Here is a 13,663-nt window from a genome sequence, read left to right as displayed (position 1 = left end):
TAATTCATATAAAATTAGATCATTATTTTAAAATATTTTATATTCCTTATTAATTTAACATTATTCCTTATTTTATATGAGCACTAATGCATGGCTTCTAGGCATGGCCAGTTCAGTGAAACGCCGGTTTCGGTTCACTGAACCGCCGGTTCGAGATGTTTAAAATTTTGAACCGGAATCGACCTTTAAACATCCGGTTCCGGCACGGTTCCGGCGAAACAACGGTTCGAATTACGGTTCTGATTCGGTTCCGGCATTTCGCAAATTTTTAAAAAAATAATAAAATTTTGATTCCGAATTCATAAATAAATAATAGTTTTAAAATGTTTAAATTTTATTAACTAAATAAATTATTATAAAATTTTAAAAGAAAAACTTCTATTAACTAACTTAGAACTATTATTATATTAAATTTACAAATTTTGCTAATTCACTAATATAGAAAACTATAAATGGAATATAAAATTAATGAAATGAGTTGGAAATTATTATTTTCAAATACTAAGAAAATTATTTAAAAAATCAAATGAAGTAAATTTATGAATGGAAAAAATTGAGATTAAAGAAAGAATTTGGAATTAGATGTAAGAAAATAAAAAATAAACAATAGATAATTCCAATATTAAGAAAAATAAAGCAATAGAAAAAATAATGAAATATGGAAATTTGAGAGAATTTTGATTGAGAATAAGAGAAGAGTTATGATATAATTGGTTGTGAAATAAAAAATCATCAACTCATCATATTTATACATGTTTCTCATTTATTAGTTTTCCAAATTGTCCCTTATAATAGAAAAATAACAACTATATTTTTGGATAATTTAGTAAATTACAGTAAATAAATAAATAAATGATTAAAAAATGAATAAAATTTATTTACCAAAAAATAAATAAAAAAACACATATTATACCAAAAAATATTCGTTACACTATTTTTTTATACAATCGAAAGTATTTTTTTTTTATTTATAAATCAACTATTCATGTACCATTTTTTGTATAAATTAAGTAAAAAAATGTGTATTTTTTTTCACCACTTTTTATAACTTATGAACCATTGTACTTCTCTTCACCATAAATCAAATCAACTACAATTAAATCAAGTAATATAAATTTTTTAATAAAAATTTTAAGCTACAATTTTTTTGTGCATCCGGTTCGAACCGGACCAAAACCGCCGGTTCCGGTTCATATTTTAAGATTCACATGAACCTTAATTGAACTACTGGTTCCGGTTTAAAATTATGAACCGCCGGTTTCGGTTCGTCTACAATACAGTTCGATTCCGATTTAATTTCGATTAAAACTGAACCCGTGGCCATGCCTAATGGCTTCTACCGGGCAAACGTTTGGCATTTTTTAATATATTGGACCTACATGGTATTTAAAACAAAATAGAAATACGTGTACATGCAATGATCTTACCTCAATGCATTTTAGTTGTTTTTAGGCCCCGGATGTACACTATACCTAGTGTAGGCATGGGCCCACCCTATAATAAAAGAAAAAAAATTGATCGTGTTATTTATTTTTGTTCTCTTTCATTCTCTGATTTTATGATTTAAATTAAATTAGATTCTCATTTCAACAACATAAAATTTTTATTTCATACCGTCTAATGCAAAATTTTTATAATTTCAAAAAATAATCATACCAAAATTTATCATTTTAAAATATATAAAATCCTAATTAAATATTTTTTTTATTTGCCCAAGATCTATTGGCAACTAGTCATTCACTCATGCATTGCACGGATAATAATATAAAATTTGATTAAAATTAATAAATATTTTATTATTAATCACTTATAATAAAATTATGCGACTAAAATGAAATAATTTAATAGCTAAAATTATAAAAATTTAAATTTGAAATTTAAAGTATGGATAATACTATTTTTTACTTTGGATCAGTATAATATAATTCGTGAAAGATGTGTTATTGTTGCCGTTAAAATTTCTATTTATGATGTAAAAGTAGAATTTTAGATAATTTATAAATATTAAAAACATGTCAAAATTGAACTTGAACTAACGTGTATAGTAAATATATTTTCTATACCCAAAATGCTTCTTGCAAGCTTAATACAATTTTAAAAAAAATTCTCTTATGTATAACTTGACATGTTATCTAAAAAGCAAATAGCATTTGAATTTTCTCAACTCAAATAGCTTTTAATACGCAGTAGAAAGTAAATAATTTGTGGCAAAATTTTAATGTAAAAAAAATCAGTTAAAATATAAAAATAGAAATAATGTCGATTCAACATTAATAATACTCTAATATTATGCAAAGTTAGCTTCTATGCTTCAGAATTTATAGATTTATATTCACAGAAAAATCTATACAAATTTTATAAGAGTAAAAAAATGAAAAGAACTAATATTTATTTATATTTATAGATATTAATATTTATAAGAGTAAAAAAATGAATATTTATATTCTGAATTTCTTGGACATGTTAAATTTTTATTCATTATAACAATCTATGACTATGAATTTATTTATCACTTTCATTGACCTGTCTCATGGTTCATTATATCTAATCAATTTAATATTAAAATTAAAATTTGTTACATATATCAACTATTTGAATTCTTATGAATATTATGAATTTCTTGAATATAACTAATTTTTTAGTTCAGTAAAAAGACTGATATAGTCGATGCAAAATGCTTTCTTTACAATGACAGTCTTGGGTTTGAGCATTAATTATAAAATTAAATGAATCTTTGACTGAATGTTACTTTGTCTATATTAGTTTGAGCAACGCTCTGCTAATTCTTAATAATCATTCCTATCTGTAAGATTAATGAATGCAAATCTAACTTGATTCAGTCACATCCATAGTTGATGACACTTAATTTATTGCCTAAGTTATCTCGAAAAAGACTTCAAGCTGATATATAATTTATCGAGTTTTTTCACTTAGCATCTTTGAGATAGGATGGGTTTATTGAGGAGGACTGATGACCTGGGTTTAAATGCTTGGCTATATTAATTTTTTTTTGGATTTTAATAATAAAAGAAATTTTTGCTCATAAAAAAAATGAAAATATTGTATTTATTAACAAGAGCATGATCTGAAACATTCTCATTTGAGATAAATATTTGGCTTTTGGTTGTAGGAATGGAATCATTATGGTGCTGACTGATCATGATATAAATGGGGTAAACAATTAAATATACTCTAAACTTTACGTCTTTTAATAGTTACACCCTAAATTCAATTTAATCCCCTAGACACTTCAATTGTAATTTTTTATCATAATTATTCCCTAATTTGAAATTAGTCAAATCAATGAATAAAATATATTAAATATAGATTCCATGACTCATACTTGAGTTAACTTAAATCAAAGAATAAGTTGGCTAAATTATAAATACCTTAAATTTTGGCGTTTATAATAATTGCACCCCAAAACGACTTTAATTTTTAGATACTCCAATTTTAACTTTTTATCATAACTGCACCTCAAATTCAAATTATGGCAAATACGCTGTCATAATTGCACCTTGAATTCAAATTAGAAGTCACATTTAATTACAATTCCACTCTAAATTCAAAATTTATCTTATTTTAATAGGACGACCGTAGATTACTAGAGAAGAAATAATTAAAAGGAGATAAGTTCATAATAAAGCAAAATAGTCCGCAATTGGTTCAGAATAAAGCAAAATACTCGCAGTTTCTATTTTTTATTTAATAAACTTGTCATAATTTGTATTTGGATGTTTGGAGGTTTAAGATTGTTTTTGTAGTACACCATATTTACTTGAGTAATCTAGGATTTAAATATCAAAATGAGATGAAATTTTGAATTTAGAATTTAATTATGGTAGTATATTTGTCATAATTTGCTTTTTCAGAATTCATCTCTTATAGATTACTTTTTTTTCTGGTAATTTAGGGTTTGCTCTATTAAAATAAGATAAAATTTGAATTTAAAGTGAAATTGTAATTAAATGTGATTTCTAATTTTGAATTCAAGGCGCAATTATGACAGTATATTTTCATAATTTGAATTCGAGGTGCAATTGTAATAAAAAGTTAAAATTGGAGTATCTAAGAATTAAAGTCATTTTGAGGTGCAATTGTCACAAACACCAAAGTTTAGGGTATTTATAATTTATCCAACTTACTCGTTAGATTAAGTTAACTCAAGTATAAGCTACGAGACCCACATTTAATATATTTTATTCATTGATTTTGACCAATATCAATTAGAGTACTATTGTGACAAAAAGTTACAATTGGAGGGCGAGAAGCATTTAGGGTGTAATTATTAAAAGAAGCAAAGTTTTGGGTATATTTAATGATTTACACAATATAATTGCAGGAAAACTGTTAATTGGAATTGAATTGCAAAATGGATAAAATTACAAAAACTCATAATTTGGGGTTCTGATTTTTTGGATCATACAAAAAACATACAATCTGTCACATGGGTTCATACTATATATCCTGATTTTTTGGATCCTGTATTATCCCAGCATATTATTATTTTTTTTTTTTCATCTTTGGTTGATTAATTTAGATTTTTTTTTTTATTTCCTTCTGCCGCAAACAACAACATTGCTTGTTTAACCTATTCTCAAAAAAAAAAAAGACCTTGCTGGTTTAACCACTACCCAGGAGAAAAAGAGCATGTGAGCAGTGACGGAGCAAGAATTTTTTTATAGGGGATGAAAATATTTTTTTTCTTCATAAGGTGAATAAAAAATAAATTTATTTAAAAAAGTAACTAAAAATATAATTACTTAAACAAATATATTCGATGTGGTCAAAATTTTTTTAATGAAAATAGTATAGATAACAACAAAATAATAGAAATTTTTTTAGCATACATAATGATTTCAATATAAAAGAAATAATATCCTCAAATTTACACATTAGAAATTACAATGAAAATAAATATTTGTATTTAAAATTTTAAATATATTTTATTGTAATTTTAAAATTTAATCAATTCAATTTTATATTATTTTCTAAAAATTATTAAAATAGAATCATGGACTGAAATATTAAATCTATCTTTTTGAATAAATAAAATATCATATGTGTTTATTCAATGAATTTATAATTCTAAAGTTTGTTTAAGTTGTTATATTTTAATTAAATAGCAAATAATAAGCAATTGAAATATAAATTTATAATACTATTATATATTTTAATATTTATGTGAATTTTATGTATTCATATAATGGAATCAAATTCAAAATTCAAAGCTAAATTTAAAAAAGAATGTAAAATTAAAATTAATGATATAAGTCATCCAATAGAAACAAAACATAATTTATTAAAATTGTGAAACTTTAGATGCCTTTATATATATATTTAAGTTAATTGAATTTATATAAAAATTAACTAAAACTTTTCTTATATATAAAAACTAATTAAAAATAACTAGCTAAAACTATATAAATAACTAAACTAAAAAATAAAATTAAAAAAAAAAAACCAAAAAACTGCAGCCTCTGGCTTTTTGATCTCAGGACTTCAAACGTGATGATGTGACTGAAGGCGCCCTAGAAAGTTTTATCGAAGTCAGGGGGGCGGTGGCCCACAGGCCCCCGTGGCTCCGGCAGTGTCGTGTGAGGATCCGATTGAGGCATGGCTTTAATGATTAACTGAAGGTTGAAAACGAAGTTACATGGCACTTCCCGACAAAATCCGAAAGAGCATCCTGTTGTTACTTGTACGAACAATATTAGCATTAATAAAAATTCCTCAGCTGTTTGTTAAAATGTTAGTTGACTTGTTCAGTATTCTGCATGTGAATTGTCCAAGTCAAATTTTCTCGATTCCCTTAATTATCTATAAATTGCTTCATCGAACGCGGTTATGTTAAAAATTTTGAACATTTTCAGTTCCCATTCGTCCAGTTATTCCTTTTCTTGTACTCTCCTATGGGTTCTAACCTCAGCACCGGTGGAGCTGCGGGCTATTCTACCGTGGATCCTGGAGCTGAGACTATGACTGCACCGTCTTCTTTTTCTTCTGTAAGTGTGGAAACTATGACTGCACATTCTGCAACTCCGGCGGCCATAACCTCTGATTCTGCTACCGTGAAAACTACACATAAAGCTCATGTGACTGCTCCGGATGCTGCAAAAGTTGCTGTTGCTTCCAGTTCTTGGGAATATGACGTTTTCTTGAGTTTCAGAGGTGAAGTCAGGCACGAGTTTGTTAGCAATTTGTATAACGCTTTGACTGAAAAAGGAATTAGAACCTACAAAGATGATAGGAGTCTTGACAAAGGGAAAATAATCACTCCTGCACTCCTTAAAGCGATTCAGGAGTCGAGATTTTGTGTCGTAGTTCTTTCTAAGAAGTATGGTTCTTCCTCTTTTTGCTTGGATGAACTCATGAAGATCACTGAACGTATCCCAGATTCAGAGACGGAAGAACAGAAATATACAATGAGAGATACAGTTTTGCCAATATTCTACAATGTGGATCCATCAGATGTGCGAAAGCAGACTGGTAGGTTTGGAAAAAATTTTGCCAAGTCAATATCTAAATATCCTGAGAAGGTTGAGGGGTGGACATTAGCTCTTCTAAAGGCAGGCAACAAATCTGGATGGGATGCGAGAGATAGGTAATACATTCCATTTTATAATAGCTTTGTTGATGTTCATTTTGTAGTTGGACTGTGAACACTCTGCTTATAATCTTCTTCATTTCTGGGCACCTTAAATTGCATTTTGTCAGTCTTTTTATTTATGTTTTTGTTTGACCTTTTCATTTCATCCGTTTCCAATTCTGCAGGGATATTCCTACTCTTATTGATGAAATTGTAATCTATATCCTGAAAAAACTGAGTCGTACGTCCCCCAAAAGAGCTAAAGGCCTAGTTGGAATGGATTCCAGAATAGAGGAAATGAAATCAAAATTACGTCTGGGGTTGGATGATGTTCGCATAGTTGGAATATGGGGAATGGGAGGAATTGGTAAAACAACCATAGCTAAAGCTGTTTATGACAGTATATATTGCCAATTCAAAAATTATTGCTTTCTTGAAAGAGTTGGAAAAGTAGCAGAAACATTCGGTCTTCAACATTTACAAGAACAGCTTCTTTCTAAACTATTAAAGGAAGATATCCAGACAATAAGAAACCTGGGTAGCAATTTTGATGCAATAAGGGAAAGGTTACAATATATGCGTGTTCTTATTGTTCTTGATGGTGTGTATAATGGCGAAGAGTTGGAAGCCTTAGCAGCGGATCATGACTGGTTTGGTCCTGGTAGTAGGATTATTATAACAACTACAGATCGCAACTTACTACTTGCACGTGGAGTGGATGAAATTTATAAGCCTAAATGTCTAAACCATAATGAATCACTTTCTTTGTTCACTCAATATGCCGTCCAGAATAGATATCCTGTAGATAAATTCATTAAATTCATGAAGCTCTCACGCCGTACAGTGAAGTATGCTGAAGGTGTTCCTTTAGCTCTGAAGGTTCTTGGTTCCTTTTTTGGTCCCAAGAATGAAAATGAATGGCAAAGTGAATTGCAGAAACTTGTAAAATATCCGAATATAAAGATCCAACAAGTGCTGAGGATCGGTTATGATGGGCTTGATGATCCGCAAAAATATACATTTCTTGATATTGCATGTTTTTTTAACGGGGAGGATAAATCTTATGTGGTGAAAGTATTAGAAGGCTGTGGATTCCATGCAGATGGTAGTCTGAAGGCTCTCGTTGATAAATGTCTGATTACCATTTTAGATAATAAGATATGGATGAATGGTTTACTGCAAAAAATTGGGCGGGATATTGTTCGTCAAGAGTCTCCAACAAAGCCCGGTGAACGCAGCAGATTGTGGGATCACGGAGATGTGTACCGAGTGTTGGAAGAAAATGCGGTGAGAAATCATTCCCATGAAAGTTAATTCTTTTACTTGCAACTTGCAATTTTACATGCTTAAATGATTTTCTAAGACTATCTCTTCCCTATATATGTTGCAGGCGACAGACAATATTGAGGGTATGATCCTGGATTTGTCTAAGGTAGGCAATTTAGTTATTGATACCGGAGTCTTCTGGAGGATGAAGCACCTTAGAGTGCTTAAGATCTGCTATGTTGACCATTCTGGGGGTTTTGAATACCTTACCCAAAATTCAAGAAAATATGCTACAAGGCAACCCAAAAAGTCTCGTGCAATTCTTTATGGAGAGTTTTCAAAATTGTCTAATGACTTACGGTGCTTGTACTGGCATGGATGCCCCCAAAATTTGCCATCAAAATTTTATCCAGTGAACCTTGTTGAACTCAATATGTCATACAGCAGCATAACGAAGCTTCCAACAGAAAGGAAGGTATTGTTGTCAAGTATTTTCATTTTGGTCCATATGATGTGAGATTCACAGCCAAGTAGTTTGATTTTCTTTTTTATTTGACAGTGTTTCGACAATTTGAGGTTCATCAAACTCAGTCAGTGTCAGAAACTCACTATGACACCAGATTTTTATGGGGTCCAAAAGCTTGAGGTACTTATTCTCGAAGGGTGCAAAAGTTTAATACAGGCTCATCCGTCTCTGGGTTCTCTCAAAAACCTCAGATTATTAAATCTGAAAGACTGCTCACTTCTTCAATCCTTTCCAAGTGAACTTCGTACAATGTCTCTTGAGATTCTCATACTCTCTGGATGCTCACTGCTTAAGAAATTTCCTGAGATTAAGGCTAATATGGAATTCTTGTCGGAGCTTTATCTAGATGACACTGCTATACAAGCACTACCTTCATCTATTGAAAAGCTTACGGGTCTTGTTCTTTTGAGTGCCAAGAATTGTAAATATCTTTGGGATCTTCCAACAAGCATTGGCCATTTAATGCATCTGAAGACTATTTATTTTTCAGGATGCCCCAATCATTACACATTGCTGAAGGAGCTAGAATGGCTGGAGAACTTGGAAGAACTTTATCTAGATAAAGTGACAATGACAAAGCCACCACTCTCTATATGCTCTTTTACAAAGCTTAAAGTACTTTCCTTTCGTGAGTGTGAGAATTTTCCATTTGTAAACCCAGAACAGAATCTGCTGGAAGAAACTAGAGAGAATTTGTCACGATATTTTTATGGAAGTTTATCCTGTTTAACGAGTCTTGATCTCAGCTACTGCAATTTGACAGAAGTATCAATCCCTAAAGAATTTGGCCTGTTAGAGTCTTTGAAGGAATTAAACCTGAGTGGAAACTACTTTTACACATTACCCTCTCAAACTTTTGCCAAACTTAAGAATCTACAAGTTATTTGTTTGGCAGAATGTATCAATCTTGTCTCAGTGCCATCTCTTCCGCCCAAGACACATTGTGTAGAAGCACAAAATTGCCCAGAACTAGTCAATGTAGCACCAAGAATGAAGGGATCGTGCAAGAACTATTTCAATTTTATGAATTGTTCCAACTTGGGTTATGTTTATGGGGAAAAATGTGAGGCTTCTGCAATAAAGGTAGCGCTTGAGCTGCTGAAACATCATGTTCGCAAGGTCTGTTACTCTATTTATTTCCCTTGTTCATGTTCTTGATTGATTTTCATAGAACGTTCTCTTTCTTTCTCAAAAATAAATTTTCTTGTTTTGTATGATGCAGGTATCATTCACTGAATTTACTGTTATTATTCCTGGAGGTGGGATTCCAGTGTGGTCTGAGCACGAGCAGAGTCACCCTTCAAAGAGTATCAATCTGCCTGGAGATTGGTACAAGGAAAGTTTGAGGGGTTTAGCTTTTTGGGCTGTTTTTGAAGTCGATGATTATGACTCTGATAATGATACAGCCATGGAAATGCAATGCGGATTTGAACTTTATTTGGTGCATAACAACTACAAGGTGATTCCTGATACTGGATTTTTTATAAATAGAAGTAGCAAGGTTGAGTCAGATCATTTGTGGTTGCATTATATACCGTCATGTTCATTCACTACGACAAGGAAGATGGGTAGTTGGACGCAGCTAAAGGCTGTTCTGCACACTCGTGGCAAAGGCTTGCGGGTGAAAAAATGTGGCCTATTCCCAATGTGCTGTTTGTCCAATGGGAAAGTCGTTATTTAGAGGGCGTTTGTTTTAACTTTTTGATGCAGCGGATAGCTAATTGGGCCCAACAGCTAGATTGAAAATATTTGGATAGGATTCTAATCAGGAACTAATAGCTGGTAGAACTCCTAATACACTGCTGATCCCATCAGTTGGACTTACAGAGCTTTTTACGAACTGTTATTAGGATAGACTAAAATATCATCATATCGCTAATAAGGCAACATATCTTATCGTGATATATTTAGCAATAGAGATGACACCTAGCCAGAAGAAATTCAACCAGAAATTGAAGCAGTTCACTCGAGTGTCTTATGTGATCGCTCATAGCTTAATGTGAAAAAAATAATAATTAGATAAGTTTTATTAATATGTTTATTAATATTAAGATACATAATTTTATCAATATGCTCGTAGATTTTGTTAATTAAGATATTTTGTTTAATTAATTTTTATTTTTCTTATTTTTTAATTCATTAGAAATAGACTAGAAATTCAACATGAATTTGCTTAACACGCAACACTGTTAGGGTTAATATAAACATAATTTGTTTAATAATTGTGTTAAATTTCTCAATACAAACACAACATGAAAATTAAGCAGGTGATATGAATACTATACATGTAATTCACCTAATATCATAAGCAGGTTAAGTGAATTGTATTAACCCGTATATGACCCGTATAACCCGCCTAATATTATAAACAAGTTGCGTAGGTCGTATTAGCCTGTATATGACTCACTTAACCTGCTCATAATATTTTTAAGTTTTAACATTTTTAACTCAAATCATATTTAAAAATAAATTTTATTCCCAGATTCGTAACTAAAGTAACAATAAATTAATATAACAATAAATTTTAAATAGGATTTTAGTTGTGTATTTATATTTGACATTAAAATTTTCTCTTTACCCTAAAGTAAACGGATCACTCGCCTAACCCATATGTCAACCCGTGAAGCGATACGTTTATATTCGTGTCATAAATGGGTCACCATTTATGACACGAACTCGTTTAACCTCAACCCTCACTCATTTATTTCACATGTTAGACAAATTGTATTCGCATATTATAACCCATTTTGACACCTCGAAGAATTCCTCGTACTTTTTTTTTACTTGAGATTCTTGATCGATAAAATTAAATATCTATATTGGATATAATTATAATAAATTAAGTACTCCTTAGGTCGTACAATGTTCTGGTTTGACTTTCACGGTATTAAAAATGCATTTGAGACAATAGTTTTTGAAATAGGAATAAAATAAAAAATTTAAAAATTATCTTCTTCTAAAAAAGAATATAGAATATTAATTTAGAATAAATGAGAAAAGAAATCAGGATAGAAAATATAAGACAGAAGAAGTATTATTTAATCTTACTTTATGTATTCATCAGGTTATTTCAATTAGGGTTTTCTTTCTTTATCAAATAAGTTTTATGACTGCTGATAAGTACTTTAGGAATGACATTATTGAATATACAAACTGATTTGAAGGTATGTGCTTAAAATTTGGTCCAAAAATATTCATAATTGTGACAATTATATGGTAGTTGAAATCAAATCTAGATAATAAGAAAAGAAGAAGAAGAACAAAAATGAAAATAGAATTTAAATCGAGATAATAATAAGAAGAAGAAGAACAGAAACAAAACACAGAAACAGCAATGGAATCAAATCCGGTGAAGCTATCAACAACAACTCTTATGCCCATCCTGACGCCGGAGGCAGATTTCATGCCCGCCATAAAGAAGAAGAAGAAAAAAAAAATGCAAAAGAAAAAAAAAAAAACATAATGTGCCATAGGTTAAAAGGATAAAGGAGAAAAAAAAAATACCTCTCTAAATTATAATCATATTTATATAATATTTTAAAACTAACACATCTCCCTAAATTAATTATCTGTAGCACAACTACCTCCCTCTGTCCAAAATTAGTCTACCTCATAAATTAAGGTCAAAGAAAACAAACAAAAAGACAATTCTACCCTTATAGAATTAGCTAATTGGACCGTTTCAACCGAAACCATAAAAAATTACTAACCCAAACTAAAAACCTTCTAGAATTAGCTAATTGAAACAAAACCACAAAAAAGACTTTCCTTTTCTCTTGGGTAACGTGGTATGAGATCGCAAGCTTTGGTCCAGTGTCTCCTCAGCCGCCTCTTAGTTTCCGGCGAGCAACCAATCAAGGTTGGCCGGAGAATCACGTTATCAGCGAAAATGTCTCTTTTCCATCCCGTTAGCTCAACTCTTGGACCTATGGCCTGCTTCGTTCGACAAGAGAGGAGGAGGGAGCGGTCGAAGAGTCTAACCGGTCGGTCCGTGGTCTCGCCAGAAAATTGAAATAAAATATTGAAGGAGACTGAGGTGGAGCCACTCCATTCGGAAAACGAAGGCAGCTCACACCCTGTCATTGCTCCAATCGGAAAAGAAATGGAGAGAGAGAACGGCGGTGAGGCAAAGGGAGGAGGTCGCTGCTAGCCGTACATGAGCCGGTGATAGGAAAAGGAAAAAAAAATAATGAAATAGCAATAATGGCATCTCTACCATGAGAAAGGGAAAGGAAATTAGCCTATGCTTAAATTCATTTATTTGTTCGTAATTTCATTTTTGAAGGCCTTGCTCTCACATAGATTGCTCCATGCTTAATTTATGGTTCAGATTTGTGAAAATGAGAGAGTTCAGAAAGTGCAGATCACGGCATTAAAGAGAGAGATGACCGTTTTCTGTTTCTGTGAAGGATTCAAGGAAAGAGATGGAGGAATAGAAGTAATTAATTGTAAAGAAAATTTTGTATATTATAAAGGTTAGTATGGTCATTTTATTTGCCATTTGACGAAAATTTGAGTAATTTTAGATGTAAGGATGCGTTTGTGCATTTTTTAATATATTGGACCTATTTGGTATTATAACAAAATAGAAACACGTGTACAGGCAATGATCTTACCTTAATGCAATTTAGTTGCTTTTAGGCCGCGGCGGAGGTCCACTATACCTAGTGTAGGCGTGGGCTCACCCTAGAATAAAAGAAAAAAAATTGACCGTGTTATTTATTTTTGTTCTCTTTCATTCTCTGATTTTATGATTAAAACTCAACAACATAAAATTTTTATTTCATACCGTCTAATGCGAAATTTTTATAATTTCAAAAAATAATCATAACAAAATTTATCATTTTAAAATATATAAAATCCCAATTAAATATTTCTTTTAGCTAGCTATTTAATTTTTATATTTATGTTTCTGATTTCCAGCAAATGTCAGACCATATTCATCTTTTTCTTCATAATTTTTCTTTTGTCTACTTAAACTTCGTCTTCTATCTCTCTGTTAATTTTTTTTTTTAATTAATTGGTCTCTTTCTTTTTTAATTTACACCTTAAGCATATCAATTAACTTTTTTTTTTTTATTGTATAAATGATTATCTTCCAATTAGCTATTTTATAGATTGTTTAATAATAGAAAATAGAAATTTAAGAAAAATTATCCATCCATATATTTGGAACTTGAGTAATAATTTTTTTTTTTCTTGCTGTTCAAATAAAATTTATTGTATTGAAATTGGGTTAATTTTACGGGTGTATGGCCTACTCATGGACCAAACTAATAAGA

General features: G+C 30.6%; 1 protein-coding gene across 1 annotated transcript; it reads left to right on the top strand.

The window, feature by feature from the left end:
* The first annotated feature begins 5,776 nt into the window (after positions 1-5,776).
* LOC119370400 (TMV resistance protein N) lies at positions 5,777-10,450 on the top strand. The gene is made up of 5 exons (XM_089721687.1): positions 5,777-6,604; positions 6,775-7,876; positions 7,980-8,330; positions 8,415-9,500; positions 9,604-10,450. The coding sequence occupies exons 1-5, from the start codon at positions 5,913-5,915 to the stop codon at positions 10,060-10,062; spliced, it is 3,690 nt and encodes a 1,229-aa protein (XP_089577813.1). The 5' UTR covers positions 5,777-5,912; the 3' UTR covers positions 10,063-10,450.
* The last annotated feature ends 3,213 nt before the right edge of the window (positions 10,451-13,663 follow it).

This window comes from Jatropha curcas, chromosome 5 (genome assembly GCF_041381405.1).
Source record: "Jatropha curcas cultivar XTBG-Jc1 chromosome 5, XTBG_Jcur_1.0, whole genome shotgun sequence".
NCBI classification, from domain to species: Eukaryota; Viridiplantae; Streptophyta; class Magnoliopsida; order Malpighiales; family Euphorbiaceae; genus Jatropha; species Jatropha curcas.
This window is presented reverse-complemented; position numbering and strand designations above follow the sequence as displayed.